Source organism: Loxodonta africana, chromosome 3, assembly GCF_030014295.1.
Source record: "Loxodonta africana isolate mLoxAfr1 chromosome 3, mLoxAfr1.hap2, whole genome shotgun sequence".
NCBI classification, from domain to species: domain Eukaryota; kingdom Metazoa; phylum Chordata; class Mammalia; order Proboscidea; family Elephantidae; genus Loxodonta; species Loxodonta africana.
The window spans coordinates 44,728,732-44,755,379 of NC_087344.1; the positions used below are offsets into that span (position 1 = coordinate 44,728,732).

General features: G+C 39.9%; 1 protein-coding gene across 2 annotated transcripts; it reads left to right on the forward strand.

The window, feature by feature from the left end:
* Positions 1 to 826: 826 nt before the first annotated feature.
* On the forward strand, positions 827 to 22,356 carry LOC100665123 (zinc finger protein 709-like). Of its 2 annotated transcripts, XM_064281256.1 has the most exons (6): positions 827 to 868; positions 7,842 to 7,945; positions 17,226 to 17,352; positions 18,331 to 18,481; positions 18,934 to 19,289; positions 21,764 to 22,356. In XM_064281256.1, exons 2-6 carry the CDS (start codon positions 7,943 to 7,945, stop codon positions 22,099 to 22,101), a joined length of 975 nt encoding a protein of 324 aa, XP_064137326.1. In that variant the 5' UTR covers positions 827 to 868; positions 7,842 to 7,942; the 3' UTR covers positions 22,102 to 22,356. The 2 variants fall into 2 exon arrangements, with proteins under 2 accessions (XP_064137326.1, XP_064137325.1); XM_064281255.1 differs by lacking the exon at positions 21,764 to 22,356 and having other exon boundaries at positions 18,934 to 21,526.
* The last annotated feature ends 4,292 nt before the right edge of the window (positions 22,357 to 26,648 follow it).

Consider the following 26,648-nt stretch of genomic DNA (forward strand, 5'->3'; position numbering starts at 1 on the left):
CCCTTGATCTCAAAGGAGGTTATATGAGTGTATACCCAGATACAAAAATTCATTGTGTTGTACACGTACACTCTTTATTATGCGTGTATATATGAGAAAAAAGTAAAAACTGTCTATAGCTGTCCTTTTAAAAGGTACTTCACCTTCTACCTACTGGCCCTCAGAATAGGGTGGTGTCTTCCTGCCTCTCACCCTGGAGAACTCTCTCCAAGGTCCTCAGCACTTGGAGAAATCAGGCTGGGTTTGCAGTCTGTACCCTTCTCCTGGAAACCCTGGTGGTGTAGTGGTTAAGTGCTACAGCTGCTAACCAAAGGGTGGGCAGTTCGAATCCGCCAGGCGCTCCTTAGAAACTCTATGGGGCAGTCTTGCTCTGTCCCATACGGTCACTATGAGTGGGAATCGACTCGATGGCAGTGCGTTTGGTTTTTGGTTTGGTTACCCTGCTCCTAGGGAAAGACACTTCATATGCAAACCATGAAATAGAAGCCAACCTATAGACTTCAACAATTCTAAAGATGGGGAAGTATTTACGAGGAGCAAATTATTTCTCTACAGGACATGGTAAAATTTTTTCAAACGTCCAAACATGAAAATACTTTCTCTGTTCCCGAAGTGTATCTTTGAATACTGAAATCCGCATTTCAGTTTATATATGCATTTAAGAAAACCTAGGGTTTTCTCTACAGAGGAAATAAGGAGAGCCGTGACCAGAGCCCAAATACAAGAGGGAACCCCGGAACCCCGCCTTCAAAAGTCACAGCCCTCTAGCTTCGCGCGCGGAACCCCTCCCCTTGGGTACCTCGCGTCCCAGAAACCGGAAGCGGAAGCGTGCGTCTTCGGGTCGGAAGTCCGTCCACTCCCGCATGAGGTAGGTTTTGCGTGTGTTGCAGGTGGGCCAGGTCCCGTACCGGGTGGTTCCGCGGGCTCATGGCCCGGAGTCTCAGGGCTTTCCTCCCGCTCTGTTGCGCACTCCTGGTCTCTCCGCGCTCACAGAGCCTGGAGATTTCCTTGTAGCCGGGGGAGCTGCCGCTTAGCCGCTTCCCCCGAGATTCCGGCTCACCGCGCGGCAACGGCTTTGTGGACGGCGAATAGGTGGGGTGGACCTGTGTCTCTTGGTGCATTTACAGGTAAAAATTGTGTGAATTTTCCCTAAGCTAAAGTGTGGTTCTCAGACCAACGGCGTTAGCTTCACCTGGGAGTTTGTGAAAAACGCAGTCAGGGGCCTCAGGGATGCCCAGGGTAGTGAGTCTCAGTCTAATTGCCCACTCGCACCCACTCTAGTCTCCGCTCACCGTGTTCCCTTTTGTTCTCTGTCTTTTTTTTTTTTTTTAATCGTTCCTCTTCGGCCTCATCTGCCACCACTCCCTGGCATACAGGCGCGCGAGAACATGAAAACACCCACGGACACACACTACAGTCAAGTATTGCTCATCAGGCACAATCATCCCTCAGCCCTTAGGGTATTTGCCATTTATTGAGCTATTTCAAAAGATCTGGGCACTTTGCCAAGTCCTTCACATACTGCACCTCATTTTATTCACAAAACAACATTGTGGGATAGGGAGTATTTGCGACATTTAACAAAAGTAATGGTTTTGGAGAAATAAAGTAGCTTGCCTGTGGACAAATATCTAGTAGGTAGCAGTGTCTGAAATCAAATTGAAGTTTGTGCTTTCTTCACGGGGCATATTCTTGATCACAGTTTCCCAGCCTCAAATGGCTTTTTTTGTTTTCCGTGCTTCTTCAGGCAGGACTTTTGTTGAGTATTGCTGGTCATAACAAAAGTTAAGATGATGGTGAGAAAATACCCTCCCACCACCTTTAATGGTTATAGGTATTGAAGACTGATAGAAGCATTAAGAAACGTGAGTTGGAACTAGTAGGTACATTTAGGATCATATTTATTCCATTCAGTAAGAGACATGTTTTGAGGAATTTCTTTGGCTGTAATGCAGAAATTTTCATCATGATTGTGTCAGAACAATATGGCCAGTCCTAGTTGGTCTGATGTAAAATAGGATGTTGCTGAACAAGCTTAATATAGGTGATGAGGGATTTATACACATCACAGACCCAGCGTGTGTGACCTGTGCTGGAACTGGTGCTGGTAATTGAACCACAATTTTTAATTTTTTTTTTTATTGTACTTTAGGTGAAGGTTTACAGAACGAACTAGTTTTTCATTAAACAGTACACGTTTGACATTAACAACCCCATCACACGTCAGCACTCACCCTTCTCGACTTTGGGTTCCCTTCTACCAGCTTTCCTGTTCTCTCCTGTCTTCTAGTCCTTGCACCTGGGCTGGTTTGTCCTTTAGTCTTGTTTTGTTTTATGGGCCTGTCTGATCTTTGGCTAAAAGTGAACCTCAGGAGTGATGTCATTACTGAGCTAAAAGAAGGTCTGGGAGCCATACTCTTGGGGCTTCTCCAGCCTTTATTAGACCAGTAAGTCTGGTCTTTTTTTGTGAGTTAGAATTTTGTTCTACATCTTCCTTCAGCTCTGTCTGGGACCTTCTGTTGTGATCCCTGTTAGAGCAGTCAGTGGTGGTAGCCGGGCACCATCTACTTGTACTGGACTCTGTCTGGTGGAGGCTGTGGTAGATGTGGTTTATTAGTCCTTTGGACTAATCTTCCCCTTGAACCACTATTTTTGCTACCAAAAGAACCATACTTCTTAAAAGCTTGAAGGCTTCCTGGAGCAAAAACCGTGCACATTCCCAACGTCAGAACTGTGAATATTAGAAATGAGGGTAAAATTGGCAGCATGCGCAATGAAACTAATGAAAATACTTCAGCACATCCTAGAGGGTCAGCCACACTACAGTTTTCCAGAAAGCACCTTGTTTTTTGTAGTAATTATTTTACAAAGTAAAACAGTCAAGTAGGGAGTCCCTGGGTGGTAGAAAGGTTAAGATTACTAGCTGAAAGTTTAGGGGTGGTCTACTACAGAAAGGTCACAGCTTTGAAAATCCTGTGGAGCAAATTTAAAGTGTCTAAATTTAAGTGTCCCGTTTGAGAAATCACTGGGAACTCAGTGCCATTAGTGTAATCTCCCCCTCTTTTTTTTTTAACTTACTTAAAAAAATGTGGGTTTTTTTGGTTATGTAAGCGGTTCCATTTTGTTTCTTTTCCCGTCATATTAATAACAAGGAGACCCAGATCCAATTACCTTAAAAATTTCATTCTTTACACACAGCAGTTCCTCAAATGTGATTTTATTTTTGTAGGTTGTTGTCGTCATTAGGTGCTGTCGAGTGGGTTCCGACTTATAGCGACCCTAGCCCTGCGCTGTCCTCATAATTGTTGAGCATCTTCGTGTTTTTCACTGACCCTCTACTTTACCAAGCGTGATTTCCTTCTCCAGGGACTGATCCCTCCTGATAACATATCCAAAGTCTGTGAGACATAGTCTTACCATCCTTGCTTCTGAGGAGCATTCTGGTTGTACTTGTTCCAAAACAGATTTGTTCTTTCTTTTGGCAGTCCATGGTATATTCAGCATTCTTCACCAACATCACAGTTCAAAGGTGTCAGTTCTTCTTTGATCTTCCTTATTCATCATCCAGTTTTGTCATGCGTATGAGGTGATTGGAAACACCATGGCTCGGGTCAGATGCGCCTTAACCTTCAAGGTGACATCTTTGCTTTTCAACATTTCGAAGAGGTCTTCTGCAGCAAATTTGCCCAATGCAGCGCATCTTGATTCCTTGTCTGCTGCCTGCATGGGTGTTGATTACGGGTGATGTCAGTGATACTATTTGATAATTTCTGCATTTGGTTGAATCACCTTTCTTGGGAATAGGCATAAAAATAGATCTAGTCGGTTGGCCAGGTAGCCGTCTTCCAAATTTCTTGGCATAGACAAGCGAGCACTTCCAGCGCTACATCCGTTTGTTGAAACATCTCAATTGGTATTTTGTCAATTCCTGGAGCGTTGTTTTTCGTCAGTGCCTTCAGTGCATTGGACCTCTTCCTTCAGTACCATGGGTTCCTGATCATATGTTACCTCCTGAAATGGTTGAACATCGACCAATTCTTTTTGGTATAGTGACTCGGTGTATTTGTTCCATTCTTCTTTAGATGTGTCCTGTGTTGTTTAATATTTTCCCATAGAACCCTTTAGTATTGCAACTTGAGGCTTGAATTTTTTCTTCAGTTCTTTCAGCTCGAGAAATGCTGAGCATGTTCTTTCCTTTTGGTTTTCTATGTCCATGTGTTTGCATATGTCATAATGCTTGACTTTGTCTTCTCGAGCTGCCCTTCGAAATCTTCTTTTCAGCTCTTTTACTTTATCATTTCTTCCTTTTGCTTTAGCTACCCAACGTTCAAGGCCAAGTTTCAGAGTCTCTTCTGACATCCATTTTGGTCTTTTCTTTGTTTCCTGTCTTTTTAATGACGTCTTGCTTTCTTCATGTATCATGTCCTTGATTTTATTCCACAACTCGCATGGTCTTTGGTCATTAGTGTTCAGTGTGTCAGATACGTTGTTGAGGTGGCCTCTAAATTCAGATGGGATGTACTCAAGGTTGCACTTTGGCTCTTGTGGACTTGTTTAGTTTTCTTTAGTTTCAACTTGAACTTGCATCTGAGCAATTGATGGTCTGGTCCACAGTCGGCCCCTGGCCTTGTTCTGACTGATGATATTGAGCTTTCCATTGTTTCTTTTCACAGATGTAGTCAGTTTGATTCCTGTGTATTCCATCTGGCGAGGTCCATTTGTACATTTGACGTTTATGTTTTTGAGAAAAGGTATTTGCCATGAAGAAATTGTTGGTCTTGCAAAATTCTATCATTCGATCTCCGGCATCATTTCTATCACCAAGGCCATATTTTCCAACTACCCATCCTTCTTTTTTGTTTCTAACTTTTATATTCTAGTCGCTGGTAAATATCAATGCATCCTGATTGCATGTTCCATCAATTTCAGACTGCAGAAGTTGGTAAAAATCTTCAATTTCTTCATCTTTGGCCTTAGTAGTTGGTGCTTAAATTTGAGTAATAGTCATATTAACTGGTCTTCCTTGTAGGCCTATGGATATTATCCTGTCACTGACAGTGTTGTACTTCAGGTTGGATCTTGAAATGTTCTTTTTGATGATGAGTCCAATGCCATCTTCTTCAGGTTGTCATTCCTGGCATAGTAGACCATATGATCGTCTGATTCAGAACGCCCAATACCAGTCCATTTCAGCCCACTAATGCCTAGGATATTGATGTTTTCTAGGTTAGTACAACCTAAAGTGGCATTATATTGTTAAATACCCACCCTTCTCTCTAAATCCCTATAGTATCTAAATTTTCCCTCCTTTCACTTAACACATTCAGACCAAGAAACTAAATTTCTTTTTTTTTAATGGTGTCGTTTCATGCTATTTTGTGTGTATGCAGTAAAATATGTATAACAAACCTTTTCCTATTTCAGCCAGTTTTACATGTACAGTTCAGTAACATTGTTTTCACCATGTTATGCAGTCATCACCACTGTCAGTTTCCAAGTTTTTCCATCACTCTTAGCAAAAACTTGGTACCTGTTAAGCATCAACTGCCCGCCTTCTTATCTTCCCCTAGTAACCATTTGGTCTCTTTACATTTGCCTATTCTAGATATTTCAATTAAATGGGATCATACAATATTTATCTTTCTGTGTCTGACTTACTCATTTATCAATGTTTTCAAGGTTCATCCATGTCATAGCATTTACGAGAACTTCATTTACTTTTATGGCTGAATAATATTCCATGCATCTGTTGATGGACTTTTATTTATTTATTTTTTTCTACTTTTCGGCTGCTAGAAATAGTGTTACAGTGAACATTGGTGTAACAGTACCTGTTTGCATCCCTCCTTTCAAGCCTTTTGGGTATATACCTGTTGTTGTTAGGTGCTGTCGAGGCAATTTTAGACTCACACAGCAACCCCATGTGACATAGGAGAACTGTGCCATAGATTTTTCTTGGCTGTGATCTTTACGGAAGCAGATTGCAGAGCCGCTTGGTGGGTTTGAACCACCAACCTTCTGGTTAGTGAAACAGGCTGCTCGACAATATTGAAACCCCCAGTGAACACCCCCTCCCCCATCTCTTTGTCTTGCTAACCACAAGCTTGTTTTGAGCAGGAAGTCACAGCAGGTAGTGGCTCTGTCCACTGACTAGCGCTAGTTACACCTTGAAGCATGCACAGATTGAAATCACATCCTTCAGCTGACCCCCTCGCCCACCCCCAAATATAGGCATGGGAGGGCTAAAGGCAGAAAATTCTGGGTACCAAACCCAACCCCCTGACGCCATTGGAAACAAAAAGCTCCCCAGCCCCCTTAGTCAGCGAGCACGTGGCCTTAAGGTCACTAGACCCCACGCGCTCCTTGTATGCACGGACAATAAACTTACCACTTTCTGTTTCCGTTGCAATGAGTGTCTGTCTTATTTCAGTCGGCTAATAAGACAAGAACCGGAGTGGCGTTCGGTTACAGTTAGCACCTGAGTGCTTAACTGTTTGAGCTGCCAACACTCCTAGAAATGGAAATATCTGGGCCATAGGGTAGTTGTGTATTTAACTTTTTGAAGAGTAGCCTGACTTTTCCACAGAGACTGCACCATTTGACGATCCCTCTAGCAATTTCTCCACATATGCTCCAACCCTTGTTGTTTTCTGTTTCTCTGATAGTGGCCATCCTAATAGGGATGAGGTGGTATTTTGTGTGGTTTTATTTCCATTTTGCTAACGATTTATGGTATGAGCATCTTTTATATGTTTATCGACTATTCGTATATCATGTTTGGTCTGTTTAAGTTTTTTGCCCATTTTAAAAATGTTATGTAGATTGTTGAATTCTTTGTATATCCTGGATACTAAACCCTTCTGAAATATGTGATTCCCAAACAAAAAATACGTGATTCCCAAATAAAACCTTCGAAAGCCAGAACTTGTGTTAGGCTCAATCTGTCAAAGAAGGAAAACTCAAATATTTTCCACTAAAATGAGTGATAAAAAGTAGTTAGACTGCACCCTGTCTAAGGCAGAAAACTTACAAGACCCGGAAAAACAAGGCATTCTCGTGAAGTTCCAGCCCTCATGGGTTTCACTGTATTTTCTCCCACTTTTAGGTTTTCTCTTCACTTTGCTGACAAAGTCCTTTGATGCACAAGCTTTTTAATTTATCTATTTTGTTTTTTTATTGCTCATGCTTTTGATATCGTACCTAGAAGTCCATTGTTGGACAGTAGTGTGCGGAGAAAGTAAATGTTCTTACTGTTACAGGGTTGAAAGACAGAATGTTCAGGAATCTTTCTGTTTTCTCAAAAGCTTAGGAACTGGTAATGCCACGGTTTGAGAACAAAGGGAAAAAAAGGGAGGGGGAAAATGGTAATTGTGAAAGCAACAGGAAGACTACCAATCATGTATTACGGTGCTACAAATGAAAAAATTTTTAAAAAGCATAATAGAAGAGTTTATCTACACATAATTAAAAATGAATCAACCCTGATTAATTCATTGACAAAACTTGACAAATAGGTTCTTCCTTAAATTCACCCATGCTAATATCAAATAACAGTGTGTTTGTTGATCTACAGGGGACAGAGTTGCACAGGTAAAGCCACAACTTCAATAATGGGCCCCTGAGTCCGGAAGGAAGCCAAAAATCTCTCACCCCCTACTTAATCAGCACTGTTTTCTCCTACCCTTCTTCCATTTCGGGTCCCAAGTGTGGAGCTGTGAGAACTAGTCCAGTCTAGGCAGCTGGGGACCTAGGGCGACCATCTCGCACATCTGTTAATCACGTGTACGGATTTCAGCTACTCTGACTGGAGTGTGGACCTAACATCATTCATCTGCTTCCAGGCTGTCCAGTGCTCTGCTTCCACTCCCATCCCTCTTATTGAAGTGACTTATTAGGCTTAGAGATGACATTCCCTTAGACGTCCAGAAGCTGGAGAAAGGAAATGGTGAGTTCTGGGGAGAACTGGGTTATTCTAACCGTAAATGGGTGAAGCTTGACATGAATTGTTTGGGGACCAGCTGTGTGTGGCGGAGCTGTGGTTTCTCAATGAAGGAAGAAAGGTGGCAGAGGAGGCCAAGGGACTGAGCCCTAGGAGGCATCCTAAGGCCCTGCTCTACTGTTGCTGGGCCCTTCCTGTGTACATATGTGGGTTTTCAAGAATTGGATGCCTGGGGTTACCTTCCTTATGGGACTCTCAGAACTGGCCCCATGGGGTGTTAACATCACCACCCTGGGCTTTGGTGCTCTGTGTTGAATGACAGAGCCTCCTGACCAGAGCCTGAAGACGGTGCAGCTCTGGCTGTGGAGGTTGAGACCTAGCCCTCCAGCGCCATCCTTCTGCCACTCTCTTAACGGTTTTCTTGACTTCCCCCAGATACTGGAGCATTTTCTGTGCCGTTCTGAAACTACAGCTCCACCTCTCACATTGTGTTATGGGTTAGAAAAAGGGGGAGAGAGTTTGTAGGTGAAGGTCCTGACTGTTTATGGGATCCTGTGTGGTGTTGGTGCTCTCCTGACATCACCAAAGGTATGACATTGGGGACAGTGAGTCCAGCTGGATCCTGTACAGGGTCTTCAGATCCATTTTTACCCCCAGTGAGGAATGCTTTTGCCTTGAGGCTTTCATGTATGTGGAAAACATGAATCCCCAGTCTAGGTCCTTGTCTTCCCACGTGTGCCTAGGGTCCCTGTAATTTTTGACTTTCTTCTGTAGCCTTGAATTAGAATCTAAAATTCAGTTGCTCTTGTTTTGCTAAGCTACTGCTGTCGAGTTAGTCTGACTGATACCAACCCTATGGAACGGGGTAGAACTGTCCCTCAGGGTTTCCAAAGCTGTAAATCTTTACGGTAACAGAGTACCACATCTTTCTCCCAAGGAGCAGCTGGTGGGTTCGAACTACTGACTTCTTGGTTAGCAACCAGGCACTTCAACTACTGTGCCACCAGGGCTCCTTTCTCTTTTGCTAGAGAAGTTCAACATATGAGATGTGTGTATTTAAGCTTTTGGGTTTACAGTTTCCATTGGAAGAAAATTTCTGGATCATTTGGCGTGTTTCTACTGAGAGTTTTTTACTTTAATGGATATAAACTCAAACACTGAGGAATGCCTATTTTAACATGTAAAAGTAAAAGTTACTCCAAAGCTTAGTTAAATCTTGGGAAGGTTCTTAAACATTCCTATTACATGTAACAAGTCATGCCAGAGCCCCTAATGTGTTAAATATTTTAGCCATTTTAAAGAAATATTTTCCCGGCTGAGATAAAATGGATGTACAGACTCTGATATCCCTGATTGCTGTGTTTTGAAAGAGCTCTAATTTATACATTGTGATTTGTACGAGTGTATTCGACGGTTTAATAACAGTTGGGTCCCAGATGATTAAGGTTTAAATGGTTTTATTATTGTTCTTACTGTGTGTTATTGAGTTGATTCCAGCTCATAGTGACCCTGTAGCACAAAGTAGAACTGCTGCATAGCGTTTCCAATGCAGTGATCTGGAAGCAGACTGCCACATCTTTTTCCCATGGAGCAGCTTGTGGGTTCAAACGAGAATTCCAAGTAAAAGCACTTAATATCTCATTTGACTTTTATCATATAAAAGTACGATACATATAGCTTAATGAAATTAGTTTTTTCCAATAGATACAATACCTTCAAAGTTTGAAACTCACTGTGAGCTTTAAGAGTGTATTTTATGAAGACTTGTTCCTAGTTTTGTCCACATCCAGCCCACCCCTCTTCCCCCAGCTTCCTTTCAGTAACCGGCTTTATTACTTCCTGAAGCGCCTTGCCAGTGTTTATGTAGAAGCGAGCAAATAGAAATAGAAACTTTTTATTTCGCCTAGTTGGTTACACAAAAGATAGTATGGAATTTATACTTAACTTTTTGATGAACAAATTATCCTGGTGATCTTTTCATAGCAATACATAGAGAGCTTGAAACTAAATTCTTATAAAACTCCAGGATACTACATACGATTGATCTTAGTTTTTTTGTTTCTTTGGTTGGTTGGAGCCCGTAGGGGGTTCAAACTCCCAGCCTTTTGAGTGGCAGTCTAGTGCTTAACAGTTTTCACCACCACATTACATTATTCATGAAAAAATTGTTGAATTGGCAAATGTTTTGTTATATATATATTTATTGCCATAAATGTACATTTTGCTTATGGCCATTATTTTGCTTTTACAATGCTTATTTTAGTGAATACGAACGTAAATTTCTAAGATCTGGGCATCAACAGTTTGTGTATAGAAGCCCTTCTGAACTAAGATAAGTAAAATTAAAATGAAGGGGTTTTCACATGACTTTATAAAATTGATATATGAAAATTGCATTTCTTTTCTGTTTTAAATAATGCTTTAAACTTTCTGTTGTGCACTGTATCATAAACAGGGAGTGGGTAAACTCCTGTATAACTTAAATGGTAATCTGAGTCGCTGATAATAAATAGACCTTGATCAGTTTTTATGGCCTCCCAGTGTGTCTTCTATAGGCTCCTCAGAGGACAGGCCTGGTGATTTGCCTCCAGAGTCACAGTCTTGAAAACTCTGCGGAGCAGTTCTGCTGTGCGCACACAGGGTCACCATGAATCGTAATTGACTTGACAAACTCAAGAACAACAACAATATAGTGACATTGATTATGTGTATCTGTTGTGCAGCTGTTTTCAATATCTTCTGAATTTATTCTTCCGCCAGCAACAGAAACTCAGTATTCCCTGCACAGTGAACCCCCTTTTCTCCCTCATCCCCATCACTGGTAACCACTAATAAGTTTGGTCAGAATTTCATATAAGTAGAATCATACAGTATTTGTCCTTTTGTGACTGAATTATTTCACTTAGCATAATGTTTTCAAAGTTCATCTGCGTTCTAGCATCTGTCAGGACTTCATTTCTCTGTATAGCTAAGCTGTATTCCATTGTGTAGATGTACTATATTTTGTTCATCCATTCATCTGTTGATGGTGTTACCCGATTAGGGTCCGTGCCCTGGAGCAGTCAAACCAATGAAACATGCTCCAAGCCAGAAAGAGTGAGAAAGTTTATTAAGGAGATGCATGCATCACCTCACCGGGGACCCGGCAGCAACACAGGCTGTCTCTATGGAGTCCCAAAGAGCAGTTTTGCATTAGACCTTATATAGAATCTTACAAGCGATACAGGTGTCTTTGTAGTCCCCTGCCAGACATTTCTTTGTTAGGCTGAAGATATATATATCTGATACCTGGGCTCCAACTTTCCTGTGGGGTTTGTATGCCACAGGTAGTCCGGACAGACCAAAAGGTAATTTGCAGCAGTTTAGAACAAAGTCATTAACATTTGGTCAAAACAAAGTCATGAACACAGGTGTGTGAAGGAGGCAGGCAGAGAAAGAACAACTTACAGGTTTATCATGGCCTTAGTTATGTTAAGCTCTCAGTTGCCCATTTTGAAACCGGAGAAAACATGCTGAGGAGTATTGGGGTCACAATGGGTATTCAGGTTGTTTCCATAATTTGTCTATTGTGAATAGTGCTGCAGTGAATATTGGTGTACTGATTCCTGTTTGATTTTCTACTTTTGATTCTTTGGGGATTTGCCTAGGAGTGCGATGGCTGGGCCATACCATAGTTCCGTAGTCAATTTTTTAAGGAACTGCCAAACTTTTCCACAATGCCTGTACAATTTTGCTTTCCCATGAGCAATGGACGATAGTTTTAGTTTCTCCACATCCTTCCCCTTCCTTTTTGAAGGATAATTTTGCTGGATACAGAATTCTGGTTTAGTTATTTTTTCACCCCTCTCAACACTAAATATTTCATTCTACTTTCTCCTTGCTTGTTTTCTTAATATAAGTTTGATATAATTCTTAACCATGCTGTTCAGTAGGAAGATGATTTTTCCCCCCTCTGGCTTCTTTCAGTATTTTCTATTTGATATACAGTTTGCATATGGTATCACTAGTTGTAGTGTTTTGATATTTATCCTGCTTGGTGTTCCCTGAACTTCCTGGTCTTTGGTTTGGTGCTTGTCATTCATTATCTAAATTTCCCACTCATTATTACCTCAAATATTTCTTCTGTTTGTTTCTACTGTCTTTCTTTTCGGGTATTCTCAATACATAGGTGGCCCATCTTTAGTAATTGTCCCACGCTTCTTGGATATTCTGTTCCTTTTTTTTTTCATTGTTTTTTCTCTTTGCATTTCAACTTTAAGAGTTTCTATTACATATCTTCAAGCTCACAGATCTTTCCTAGGCCGTGTCCTGTCCTTTGATGAGCTCATTAAAGGCATTCTTCTTTTCTGTTACAGTGTTTTTTGATTTCTAGCATTTCCTTTGGTTCGTTTGTTACAGGTTCCATCTCTCTGCTTACCTTACCCCTGGCATATTTATTATAGTTATTTGGGATTTTTGGTCTGATAATTCCAAAATCTGTGCCATATCTTAGACTGATTTTGATGTTTGCTCTGTCTCTTCAAGCTGTATTTTTGATTTTAGTATGCCCGGTAGCTTTTTGTTGGCAGTTGGAGATTAAGTACTAAGTAAAAGGGAATGAGGTAAATAAATAGGCTTTAGTGTGAGGTTTTATCTTTTTCTGGCTAGAAGTTAGCTTGTGTTTGCTGTAGGTGTCATTGCTCTGATGTTCTTGTTTTTTCATCCCTGTCATGTCTGGGTTTCATAGAAACTTCTTAAATCAGATCTGAGAGTTGGGAGTTCTTTCTCCTGCAATCTTGTTATTATATAAGAGCCCAATTGATGTAGTGGTAAAGTGTGGACAAAGGGAAAGCCTGGTGAAGCCCAATGATTAAATCTCAGTCTTTTAGTGAGCCTGTGCCCCTGGGCAGTGACAGGCCATGTGCTTTTCTGCTTTGGCTCCACCCACTTTGGTGAGACAGGAACCCTAGATGGGTCTAGAGTTGGGTTTTTCACTACTGTAGATCAGTTAGACTCTAGTTAAATATGTTTCTTTGAGGGCAGGCCTTATCAGAGAGAACAGAATCCTCTGGGAAATTTTAGAAATGACTGGTTTTCCTCTTCCCCCCCACTGGAAGGAAGCACAAGGAGATTTTTCTCTGATGGTCACACTGAGGAACTGATAGGGTTGCTTCAGGTAGAACTCAAAAGACTGTGTGGGTCCCCCTACCATTGGGCCTCCCTGGCATTTTTGACCCTGAAGTTTTTGTCAACATTGAGCCTCCAGCAATTCATTAATTGCATTAAGTTTTCCTACGCTGATACTGATCCTAGAGGTGGTTTCTGCTCCTAGGTGCTCTGGTATGAGTCTCTGTAGCTACTTGTGTGTTCCTTCAGTTTTGCTGCAGCAATTTACCTTGTGACCTCAATTTTCTGAGTTCTTTATGGTCATATATTTTCTTTTGAGGATGGTGGTGATACTTCCAAGCTCCTTGTATATATCAGACCAGAAACTGAAAGTCTTCATTTGTGTTTTGTGTCATTACTATGATCTTTATTTTCATATTACTTTCTTCATACTATTCATTTATGCTGCCTTTTTTTTTTTTCCAGTTTCCCAAATTTATGTGTTTAGCCTACTGCTAATGACTTTTTCTTTTCAGGGTATAAGCAATGTATCTTCCTTTTCCTGGGCATTAAGGTCAGTTGAGCCATTTGACTCCTGTCCCTCTACGTTGGGACTTGTTGACATCAACGAGCATGTGAAAAATGTATATGAGCGTTTGAAAAAATTATCATGGTCTGTTTCCAAGTTTTTAGAATGGAAAATGTGATCATTTTTACTTTACCAACCCAGGTTTCACTAGAGAATGTTTTCTAAAACAGTAATTTTGCCCCTTGCATTGACTTACTAAAGATAAATATGCTTGTGTTACTTGCAGCTTATCCCCTATTGTGCTGCATTTTCTGTAGAATGTATCCCACTTGATATCATGTGTATGTATATATATGCATATATATTTATACACATATTTATTTATTGTCCACATTGAAAGAACTTAACAATTCATGCTCATCCAGATACTTGTTTCGTTCACTGCTTTGAGAACGTGAAGTAGGCGCTGTCAGTGTTACCTAAATTAATTTTAATAAATGAAAGTAGCACAGTTAAGAGCCTGAAGGGAAGAGGTCTTGTTTGAGACATAGGGATTTGCCAGAAGTAGCTCTGGGTTGTGTGATTGAACAGCATGTTTCATTTGTCTCCTCCTGCTAGTGTCCAGCAGGGCTGTAGATCGTCCGTGGTGTTATTGGAGAATAACAACAAAGCTGTATGCATATGAACAGAAATGCAGTTGTCAGGAATTTAGATTTCAAAAACAAATTGATCTGCATTCTGACCCTGGCTCAGCACTGTTCCACATAGGCAACGTTGAGCATGTGATTGATTGATTGTCTCTAACTTTACTAAGCTATGAAGTGTTTTAAATAATATCTGCTTAGAACGAGATGGAGGTCTGCAGGCTGCGGAAAATTCCACTGCCTGAAGCAGCTTGCTTAGCTTGTCCCACAGCTTTGCATAAGAATTGTTTCCTTTGCTTGCCCCCGCCCCCCTTTGCATTAGACTCCTGTTTCCTTTGCTTGATTCACCCCTGCAGCTTTGCATTAGAATCTTGTTTGCTTTGCCTAGCATGCCTCCTAACTTTACATTAAAATCCTGGTGATGCACGAAGTTATATGTAAACCCCATTACACCTGGGTAATATGATTAAGAATGTTGCTGATATAACTTCTAAACCCCTTAAAAGTGACCTTTCCCCTCACTCTCACTGAGCAGTCTTGGTGGCAGCAGCTCTGACTATCTCCTTTTCCTTGTGCAGTGAAATAAAGATACCTTTCTGCTCTGTCACATCAGTCTCTTGTTTATTGGCCAATATGAGTCATGCTGAGCAGAACCTGGGGCTTCCATCTGGCAAGTAGGAGAGTCATGAGACATAAATGAGCTAGTGTGTTGAAAACTTTTTACAAAACTTCTCACAAATCGTAGTTGCTCAATACGTGGAACATTTTATAATTAATACAGTCATGTGTCACTTAACGACCACTATACATTCTGTGAAGTAGGACGTTATGTGATTGGGACATTGTGCAAAAACCATATTATATACGGGCAATCCCCGGGTTACAAACGTCCGACTTATGTATAACCTGTAGTTATGAAGCAACCCCCATAAAGCCTCTTATATTAAAAACTTGAATACATACAATGGTTGGTGATAAACGGGCTCTGCTTTGCGATGGGAGTCTTGGTAGCTCAGTGGTTAAGAGCTTGGCTCCTAACGAAAAGGTCAGCAGTTTGAATCCAGCATCCGCTCCTTGGAAACCCTGTGGGAGCATCCTGTTCCGTCCGATAGGATAACTATGAGTTGGAATCGACTCGACAGCAACAAGTTTGGTTTTTGTTTTTGGACTTTGCAGTGTGTATCAAAGCATTATCATCATCACTGTATTATTATGTTAAAGATGTTTGTGTATCTGGAAGTGTTTCTTTAATGTTTTTTTATGCATAGAAAGGTTCATCATATACTGTATATTAAAACAAACATTTGACTAACTGACATTAGGTACAAATAGTACATGTGTTGCGTACAGAAAAGTTGCATACAGAAAGCTGTTGTGTTCACTATGTCCGGTTACATGTGCTATGTCCTGTTCTCCAATCAGGATTTCTGAACTCTCTCATAACTTTGTGGGACCATGGACATATATGTGGTTGAACGTTGTCTGAACGGACGTTATGTGGTGCATGACTGTATGTTGTATAATGAACGTTAGAGCTTTCGATGACTTAAAATATGTAACCTGGCCCACTGTAGTAGAGACTTTCGGATTTTGGCTCTTGCTCAAAGTTTATTGTGACACCACAACAAGATTGACTAGAAATGACAGACAACTCACTTCACCACTTCCCTGACAAGAGGAGTCTTCTTCCTCTTATTCTAAAGCTGCTCTGTTTTAAAACCCAAAGTGTAGTTTAGCAGCCTTTTCTCTCCTCACTACTTGAGGAAGGTAATGGATTGGTGCTGTTACATTTCACAGAGGTCACTCGTACAGACCAGAGATTTCCATTGGTCCAGGTACAGGTAGTCATGGTTGTGTGCCTTCCAGGGTCTGCAAATGTGAGAGAATTTTGGAGTAGAGCCTGCATAGGGCTGGTGTGTAGTCTCTGTTTCCTAGGCTTCACGGGTAATTTAACAGGTAAATTGTCTGCACTTCCACTTAACAAAAATAATTTTTTGTTGTAAAAATTATAACAAAACATTTGCCAATTCAGCAGTGTTTACATGTATAATTTGGTCACATTAATTATGTGTATTGTGTGCAGTCACAACAAAATGGGAATTGTAACCTCTTCTCATTTAGCAAACATAAGAGCATGCTGTTCCTGTTTCTGCAGAGATAGTGTTTTTTGTCATAACATTAGACTGTGTTTGGCGAGGGCGTATGAGTTTATGTTTGCTGAGGGGAGCAGTCACTAATGATTGGTGTATGGTTGCATCAGGTCTCAAAATTTGAGAATTGTGGGGTGATCTGGATTTTTATGTTTCCTGTCTCACCGAAGCTCTTTTTAACTTTTATTCCTTTTGTCTGTCTCTATGAAAGGGACAGGAGGATGACAGAACTAGTGAGTTTTTGAAAAATTGATGACTGATATGTAAAAATCCATAATTCTCCAAAAGAATATTCTTTTCTCAGCAGGTGGGTCTGTCACTGCCTGATCTAGAGTTCAAGAAAATATGACCAGCTCAGGGCCTTGGCTTGCCAGTTTGTTTGTGCTTCTTATGGCTGTAAGGGACAAAAGGAAAAACTGCCATTCTGCAGTGTTTCCTAGTGGTGAATACCTCATCCTGCCTTCATCCTGTGCTTTATCTTTTGTTGAGTGTTCTGGTGAGTCTTATGGAAGGAGGTGTAATTGTTTGTTCACAAGGAAGTGATGATCTGAATTAGAGCATTTCTCTTAATTTCTGTCGTGTTTTCTAACTGTTATAGACCATAAAAAGAGAGGAATGAGACCATAATTGGTTGCAGTCAAACTGTGGAGACATTATATATTTCGGTGTTTTGGTAGCCTGTGAGACAGGATGCAATCAGTGAGAAAGTGAATGTAGTTAGTGAAGGGACGATCCTAAGTAGGCCCTGGTAGAACGTAGAACCTTTTGTCAGATACCTATGAATTCTCAGTTCCCAAGGACTGTCAGCCTCACTCTTTGTTCTTATACACATTGTAGTATATGGTACTTTGCTGATCCAGAATGTGTGGGATTTTTAGGACTCAGTGGTCATTGAGGATGTGACCGTGGCCTTTAGCCAGGAAGAGTGGGCTTTGCTGGATCTTGTTCAGAGGAAACTCTACAGAGATGTGATGATGGAAACCTTCAGAAACCTAGCCACAATAGGTAAGAATGGCACCTTTCTTTCTTTCTTTCTTTATTCCTTTACTAACAAAAAATTTTACTTATTAACTTTGCTCCGGTATTTGGGTTGAGGAATGGGAATAAATTATTAAGTAAAATAGACATGATCCCTTGGTCTTTGGCACTCATATATCCTGCCTTCCTCATGAACATAAAGCTCTATGCGTTAAAGTGAATTTTCATTTCTCTTGTGATTAAAATCTCTGAGACTTTTTAAATGTTGTCAGTGTAAGCGTTGGCCTCTTCAGTCATGTTGGTACTGAGATTTGTGGTTTGGGACCTTTTAGAGCATTTTACTGTGTTTATTACAAGTTTGATGTGATTATTTGCTGCAAATAAACTCACACTGTCCATCTTCAGAGACCCTGAAGAGCTAAGTATTGACTCAGTGTCAGGGAAATAGTCATTCCTCTGTAGCGTCTTCCCTGATGATATGTATTTCTCCATGAGCACGATGTCAGCTATACCCATTTGTTTTCCCAGAGAAGCAAGAGAAAGATCTGAGGACAGTGGAGATAGGACTCATCCAGGGCCATTGTGTTGGGGAGCACCAGGAAAGCAAGAATTTTTTAAGAACCAGCCCTTTATGGAGGAAACCACATTTGAATCAGTCAGCTGGAAAAAGTCTCTTTTGGGTTAAGGACAGAAAATCACAGATACCTGAGCTTACTTTTGGCAGTAGCAGTCGTCTCATACCTGTGGTCATGGAGACCCTTTTTGTCTTTTAATGTATTGTGTCTAATATCTTTCTTCTGAGCTCTCCTCATTACACCTATTTATGTCACCATCACTGTAAATCCTCACGGAAGTATTTCCTAGTAAGTTGCTTTTTAACCATTGCCAAAGTGCTAAATCAGTGAAATGTGGTTAAGTCTTTCATTGTTCAAGCCTTTTTTCCCCTAATAATTCCATTCCTTTCTGTTCCATATTGTGAACCTCAACTTGAATTTATTGGGTCAGTCTCTCAAAACCTTAATGATGGAAAAAAGTTATGCAGTGAACATATAATGGTGCGATTCATGAAGAATAGCAGCTGGTCCTACACGTTAGGAGAAATCTTCAAATGGCCTGGCAATAAAAATCAACATAAAAAGCAGGGGAGACATTTGAGGTGAGTGTCATAGAAAAAAGAGAAAACAGTGCCTTAGGAAAAAGTCCTATGGTGTTATGGCCTTAAAATACACACATATGTATTTATGTTTATATAGGATTGCTATGAGTTAGAATCGACTTAATAGCAATGGATTTATTCTAATATATAGATAGGTATTTTTTTTTATATATAAACCTCGCTGTAAAATTGTCTTCAGAGAATGTTCACAATACAGTATTTTTATGAATGTGAGTCAGATATCGAGTATTTGAGATGTGTTTCACTTGGACACAATTGTCAGAAAACCTTATGTTTCAGAAAAACCATGATAGTAATGGTAGTATTTCTGCTGGATCATGGAACCTGTGATACATGAGACAAGTCAGGGCAAAAACCATGCATATTCACTGGGATTAGTAATGGTGAAATGGGAACAAATTTATTTTTAACATGTTGCCTATTTTTAACAGAAGTCATACAGTAGAGAACCTCTGCGAAAGCAATGAAGACAATCAGTGTGGGAAAACCTTAAGCAGAATTCCAGATCTTACTGTGATAAAAAGAAATCCTCCAGAAGTAAATGCTTTTGAATGCTCTGAGTGTAGAAAAGCCTTCATGGATCACTCATCACAAAAATATCATACCAGATCTCACACAGGATGCAATACCTACCAGTGTAAGGATTGTGAAGAAGCCTACAGTTGTCCCTCTCACCTAACCACTCCTGTGAGAACTCTTAATGGAAAGAAACGGCATAAATGTAAGATATGTGGGAAGGACTTCACTTGTGTCTCAGCTCTTAAGAATCCTGTGACAACACTCACTGGTGAGAAATGTTTTGAATGTAACAAATGTGGGAAAGCACTCTGTAGTTTCTCATCCTTTTGGACACACGTGAGAGATCATAAACATGTATATAAAGAAGGTTGTAAAACCTATAGCTGTCTTTCATCCCTCATATTACGTAAGAAATTTCATAACAGAAATAAGCCTTATGAATGTAAGGAATGTGGGAAAGCCTTTAGTGAGGCCTTATCTCTCACTCAGCATATAAGAACTCATAGTGGAGAGAGACCTTATGAGTGTAAGCAATGTGGGAAAGCCTTTAGTTGTTCATCAGCCCTTACTACACATACAAGAACTCACAGTGGAGAGAGGCCTTATAAATGTAAGGAATGTGGGAAAGCATTTAGTCAGGCTTCATCTCTCACTCAACATATAAGAACTCACAGTGGAGCGAGGCCTTATGAATGTAAGGAATGTGGGAAAACCTTTAGGTATTCCTCACACCTCACTAAACATATAAGAACTCACAGTGGTGAAAGGCCTTATGAATGTAAGGAATGCGGGAGAGCATTTAGTCAGGCTTCATCTCTCACGCAACATATAAGAACTCACAGTGGAGCGAGGCCTTATGAATGTAAGGAATGTGGGAAAACCTTTAGGTATTCCTCACACCTCACTAAACATATAAGAACTCACAGTGGAGAAAGGCCTTATGAATGTAAGGAATGCGGGAAAGCATTTACTCAGGCTTCATCTCTCAGTCAACATACAAGAATTCACAGTGGAGTGAGGCCTTATGAATGTAAGGAATGTGGGAAAACCTTTAGGTATTCCTCACACCTCACTAAACATATAAGAACTCACAGTGGAGAGAGGCCTTATGAATGTAAGGAATGTGGGAAAGCCTTTAGCTGTTCCTCACACCTCACTCAACATATAAGGACTCACAGTGGAGAGAGGCCTTATGAATGTAAGGAATGTGGGAAAGCCTTTAGTTGTTCCTCAAACCTCACTTCACATATCAAATCTCACAGTGGAGAGAGGCCTTATGAATGTAAGCAATGTGGGAAAGCCTTTAGTTATTCCTCAGTCTTAACTAGGCATAAAAGAACTCACAGTGGAGAGAAACCTTATGAATGTAAGGAATGTGGGAAAACCTTTAGTTGTTCCTATTCTCTCTCTGAACACATAAGAACTCATAATGGAGAGAGGTCCTATGAGTGTAAGCAATGCGGGAAAGCCTTTAGTTGTTCCTCAGCCCTTACTACACATATAAGAACTCACAGTGGAGAGAGGCCTTGTGAGTGCAAGAAATGTGGGAAGACCTTTAGTTGTTCCTATTCCCTTTCTGAACACGTAAAAACTCACAGTGGTGAGAGGCCTTATGAATGTAAGCAATGTGGGAAAGCCTTTAGTTGTTCCTCAGCCCTCACTACACATACAAGAACTCACAGTGGCGAGAGGCCTTATGAATGTAAGTAATGTGGGAAAGCCTTTAGTCAGCTCGCACATCTCAGTGCACATATAAGGACTCACAGTGGAGAGAGGCCTTATGAATGTAAGCAAAGTGGGAAAGCCTTTAGTTCCTCAGCTCTCATTACACATATAAGAACTAACAGTGAAGAGAGGCCTTATGAACGTAAGGAATGTGGGAAAACCTTTAGGTGTTCTTCGCACCTTACTACATGTGATAAAGTTCACAGTGGAGAGGCTTTATGAGTGTAAGGGGTGTAGGAAAGCCTTTAGTTGTTCCTCACACCTCATTTGACATGTATGAACTGAGAGTGGAGAGACTAGTCTGTCTCAACAATGGAGTGTTTTATCCTTAATGCTATAATTTCAAATAGCAATTTGCTGAAAGTCTGCGATTGAAGAAAAAAGTCTCTTGGTAAGTAAGAAAGCTGTACTGAAAGTAGGGGTTGTTAGAACTACTTTGTGCATTTGGGAATAGTGATAGTTTCATTGTAACTGTAGAGCTGTACTCAGTATTTGTTACTTCTTTAAAGTATTTGGCCATGGCAAGTAAGGCTGCAGGGAATGGCCTTGAGCAAATGTGGCTTTGTATTTTTTAATGCTTTTATTGATGTTACTTTGCATGCATTTAAATACACTGATCTTGTATTTAAGAGTGTTTTGTTTTCATATGTAAATGCATTTTCTTGCGTTCTTTCATATTGTAAAGTTAACTGTCTTACCCTTTATAGTTAATAAGTTTCTATTAGGATGATACTTTGAGACTTTGGAAATATTCTGATTTTCTTTGTATTTTTGCCTACTAATTTTTTTTTTTTTTAATAATTTTTATTTTGCATTAAATGAAAGTTTACAAATCAAGTCAGGCTCTCATATATAAACTTATATACACCTTATCGGAATCGACTCGACGACACTGGGTACTACATACTCCTGTTTACTCTCCCCCTAATGAGTGAGCCCGCTCCCTCCTTCAAGTCTCTCCTTTCATGACTGTTTTGCGAGTTTCTAACCCTCTCTACCCTTCCATCTCCTCTCCAGACAGGAGATGCCGACATGGTCTCAAGTGTCCACCTGATACAAGAAGCTCACTCCTCATCAGCAACTCTCCCCAACCCATTGTCCAGTCCATTCCATGTCCGATGAGTTGTCTTCGGGAATGGTTTCTATCCTGGGTCAACAGAAGGTTTGGGGACCATGACCACTGGGATTCTTCTAGTCTCAGTCAGACCATTAAGTCTGGTCTTTTTATGAGAATTTGGGGTCTGCATCCTACTGTTCTCCTGCTCCCTCAGAGGTTCTCTGTTGTGCTCCCTGTCAGGGCGGTCATCGGTTGTGGCCGGGCACCATCTAGTTCTTCTGGTCTCAGGATAATGTAAGTCTCTAGTTCATGTGACCCTTTCTGTCTCTTGGGCTCATAATTATCTTGTGACCTTGGTGTTCTTCATTCTCCTTTGATCCGGGTGGGTTGAGACCAATTAATGCATCTTAGATGGCCACTTGTTAGCATTTAAGACCCCAGACGCCACACTTCAAAGTGGGATGCAGAATGTTTTCTTAATAGAATTTATTTTGCCAATTGACTTAGATGTCCCCTTAAGCCATAGTCCTCAAAACCCCACCCTTGCTCCGCTGACCTTCGAAGCATTCAGTTTATCCCAGAAACTTCTTTGCTTTTGGTCCAGTCCAGTTGAGCTGACCTTCCCTGTATTGAGTATCGTCCTTCCCTTTACCTAAAGTAGTTCTTATCTACTAACTAATCAGTAAATAACCCTCTCCCACCCTCCCTCCCTTCCCCCTCTCATAACCACAAAAGAACGTGTTCTTCTCAGTTTATACTATTTCTCAAGATCTTATAATAGTGGTCTTATACAGTATTTGTCCTTTTGCATCTGACTAATTTCACTCAGCATAATGCCTTCCAGGTTCCTCCATGTTATGAAATGTTTCACAGATTCATCACTGTTCTTTATTGATGCGTAGTATTCCATTGTGTGAATATACCGTAATTTATCCATTCATCCATTGATGGGCACCTTGGTTGCTTCCAGCTTTTTGCTATTGTAAACAGTGCTGCAGTAAACATGGGTGTGCATGTATCTGTTGGTGTAAGGCTCTTATTTCTCTAGGATATATTCCGAGGAGTGGGATTTCTGGGTGGTATGGTAGTTCTATTTGTAACTTTTTAAGGAAACGCCAGATAGATTTCCAAAGTGGTTGTACCATTTTACATTCCCACCAGCAGTGTATGAGAGTTCCAATCTCTCCGCAGACTCTCCAACATTTATTATTTTGTGTTTTTTGGATTAATGCCAGCCTTGCTGGTGTGAGATGGAATCTCATCGTAGTTTTAATTTGCATTTCTCTAATGGCTAATGATCGGGAGCATTTTCTCATGTATCTGTTAGCTGCCTGAATATCTTCTTTAGTGAAGTGCATGTTCATATCCTTTGCCCAATTTTAATTGGGTTGTTTGTCTTTTTGTGGTTGAGTTTTAACAGAATCATATAGATTTTAGAGATCAGGCGCTGGTCGGAGATGTCATAGGTGGTTTTTTTATTCTTTTGGTGAAGTCTTTAGATGAGCATAGGTGTTTGATTTTTAGGAGCTCCCAGTTATCTGGTTTCTCTTCATCATTTTTAGAAATGTTTTGTATTCTGTTTATGCCTTGTATTAGGGCTCCTAAGGTTGTCCCTATTTTTTCTTCCATGATCTTTATCGTTTTAGTCTTTATGTTTAGGTCTTTGATCCACTTGGAGTTAGTTTTTGTGCTTGGTGTGAGGTATGGGTCCTGTTTCATTTTTTTGCAAATGGATATCCAGTTATGCCAGCACCATTCGTTAAAAAGACTGTCTTCTCCCCAGTTAACTGACACTGGGCCTTTGTCAAATATCAGCCGATCATATGTGGATGCATTTATATGTGGGTTCTCAATTCTGCTCCATTGATCTATGTGCCTGTTGTTGTCCCAGTACCAGGCTGTTTTGACTACTGTGGCTGTATAATATGTTCTAAAATCAGGTAGAGTGAGGCCTTCCACTTTCTTCTTCTTTTTCAGTAATGCTTTACTTATCCGGGGCTTCTTTTCCTTCCCTAGGAAGTTGGTGATTTGTTTTTCCATCACATTAAAAAATGTCATTGGGATTTGGATCGGAAGTACATTGTATATATAGATGGCTTTTGGTAGACTAGACCTTTTTAGTATGTTAAGTCTTCCTATCCATGAGCACGGTATGTTTTTCTACTTATGTAGGTCCCTTTTAGTTCCTTGCACTAGTACTTTGTAGTTTTCTTTGTATCGGTCTTTTACATCTTTGGTAAGATTTATTCCCAAGTATTTTATCAATTCTTGGGTGCTACTGTGAATGGTATTGATTTGGTGATTTCCGCTTCTATGTTCTTTTTGTTGATGTAGAGGAATCCAAGTGATTTTTGTATGTTTATCTCGTAACCTGAAACTCTGCCGAACTCTTCTATTTAGTTTCAGTAGTTTTCTAGAGGATTCCTTAGGGTTTTTTGTGTATAAGATCATGTCATCTGCAAATAGAGAGAATTTTACTTCTTCCTTGCCAATCTGGATGCACTTTATTTCTTTGTCTTCCCTAATTGCTCTGGCTAGGACCTCTAGAACAATATTGAATAAGAGCAGTGATAAAGGGCATCCTTGTCTAGTTCCCGTTCTCAAGGGAAATGCGTTCAGGCTCTCTCCATTTAGAATGATGTTGGCGGTTGGCTTTGTATAGATGCCCTTTATTATGTTGAGGAATTTTCCTTCGATTCCTATTTTGCTGAGAGTTTTTATCATGAATGGGTGTTGGACTTTGTCAAATGCCTTTTCTGTATCAATTGATAAGATCATGTGGTTTTTGTCTTTTGTTTTATTTATATGGTGGATTACATTAATGCTTTTTCTAATATCAAACCAACCTTGCATACCTGGTATAAATCCCACTTCGTCATGGTGGATTATTTTTTTGATAGGTTGTTGAATTCTACTGGTTAGAATTTTGTTAAGGATTTTTGCATCTATGTTCATGAGGAATATAGGTTTGTAATTTTCTTTTTTCGTGGTGTCTTTACCTGCTTTTGGTGTCAGGGATATGGTGGCTTCATAGAATGAGTTAGGTAGTATTCTGTCATTTTCTATGCTTTGAAATACCTTTGGTAGTAGTGGTGTTAACTGTTCTCTGAAAGTTTGGTAGAACTCTGCAGTGAAGGCATCCGGGCCAGGGCTTTTTTTTGTTGGTAGTTTTTCGATTACCTTTTCAATCTCTTTTTTTGTTATGGGTCTATTTAGTTCTTCTACTTCTGATTGTGTTAATTTCGGTAGGTAGTGTTTTTCTAGGAATTCATCCATTTCTTCTAGGTTTGCAAATTTGTTAGAGTACAATTTTTCTTAATAATCTGATATGAGTCTTTTAATTTCACTTGGGTCTGTTGTGATATGGCCCATCTCATTTCTTATTTGGGTTATTTGTTTCCTTTCCTGATTTTCTTTAGTCAGTCTGGCCAGTGGTTTATCAATTTTGTTAATTTTTTCAAAGAACCAGCTTTTGGCTTTGTTAATACTTTCAGTTGTTTTTCTGTTCTCAAATTCATTTAGTTCAGCTCTAATTTTTATTATTTGTTTTCTTCTGGTGCCTGATGGATTCTTTTGTTGCTTGCTTTCTATTCAAGTTGTAGGGACAGTTCTCTGATTTTGGCTCTTCTTTATGTATATGTGTATTTATCGATATAAATTGACCTCTGAGCACTGCTTTTGCTGTGTCCCAGAGGTTTTGATAGAAGTATTTTCATTCTCGTTGCATTTTATGAATTTCGTTATTCCCTACTTAATGTCTTCTATAACCCAGTCTTTTTTCAGCAGGGTATTGTTCATTTTCCAAGTATTTGATTTCTTTTCCCTGATTTTTCTGTTATTGATTTCTACTTTCATGGTCTTGTGGTCTGAGAAGATGCTTTGTAATATTTCGATGTTTTGGATTCTGCAAAGCTTTGTTTTATGACCTAATATATGATCTATTCTAGGGAATGTTCCATGTGCACTAGAAAAAAAAAGTATACTTTGTAGCTGTTGGGTGGAGTGTTCTGTATACGTCTGTGAGGCCAAGTTGGTTGATTGTAGCAATTAGGTCTTCGTGTCTCTCTTGAGCTTCCTACTTAATCCTATCCTTCTCCGATAGTGGCGTGTTGAAGCCTCCTAGTATAATTGTGGAGGTGTCTATCTCACTTTTCAGTTCTGTTAAAGTTTGTTTTATGTATCTTGTAGCCCTGCCATTGGGTGACATAAATATTTAATATGGTTATATCTTCCAGGTAAATTGTCCCATTAATCATTATGTAGTGTCCTTCTTTATCCTTTGTTGTGTATTTAACTTTGAAGTCTATTTTGTCAGAAATTAATATTGCCACTCCTGCTCTTTTATGATTGTTGTTTGCTTGATGTATTTTTTTCCATCCTTTGAGTTTTTGTTTGTTTGTGTCTCTAAGTCTAAGGTGTGTCTCTTGTAGGCAACATATAGACGGATCGTGTTTCTTTATCCAGTCTGAGACTCTGTCTCTTTATTGATGCATTTAGTCCATTTACATTCAGCATAATTATAGATAAGTATGAGTTGAGTGTTGTCATTTTGATGCCTTTTTATGTGTTTTGTTGACACTTTCATTTTTCCACTTTTTTGTGCTGAGACTTTTTCTTTGTAAATTGTGTGTTCCTCATTTTCATAGTAGTTGAATTTATGTTTGCTGAGTCGTTACGTTTTTCTTGGTTTTTATTTTGAATTATGGAATTGTTAGAGCTCTTTGTGGTTACCTTAATATTTACCGGTATTTTTCTAAGTAAAAACCTAACTTGTATCGTCCTATATCGCCTTGTTTTCCTCTGCACATGGAAGATCTGTGCCTCCTGTATTTAGTCCCTCTTTTT

Excerpts from the sequence above, each read along its gene's own strand:
- LOC100665123 (XM_064281255.1), top strand. Across the intron at positions 17,353-18,330 it reads CAGAAACCTAGCCACAATAG|TCTCTCAAAACCTTAATGAT; the intron begins GTAAGAATGGCA and ends TTATTGGGTCAG. Across the intron at positions 18,482-18,933 it reads AAGCAGGGGAGACATTTGAG|AAGTCATACAGTAGAGAACC; the intron begins GTGAGTGTCATA and ends TATTTTTAACAG.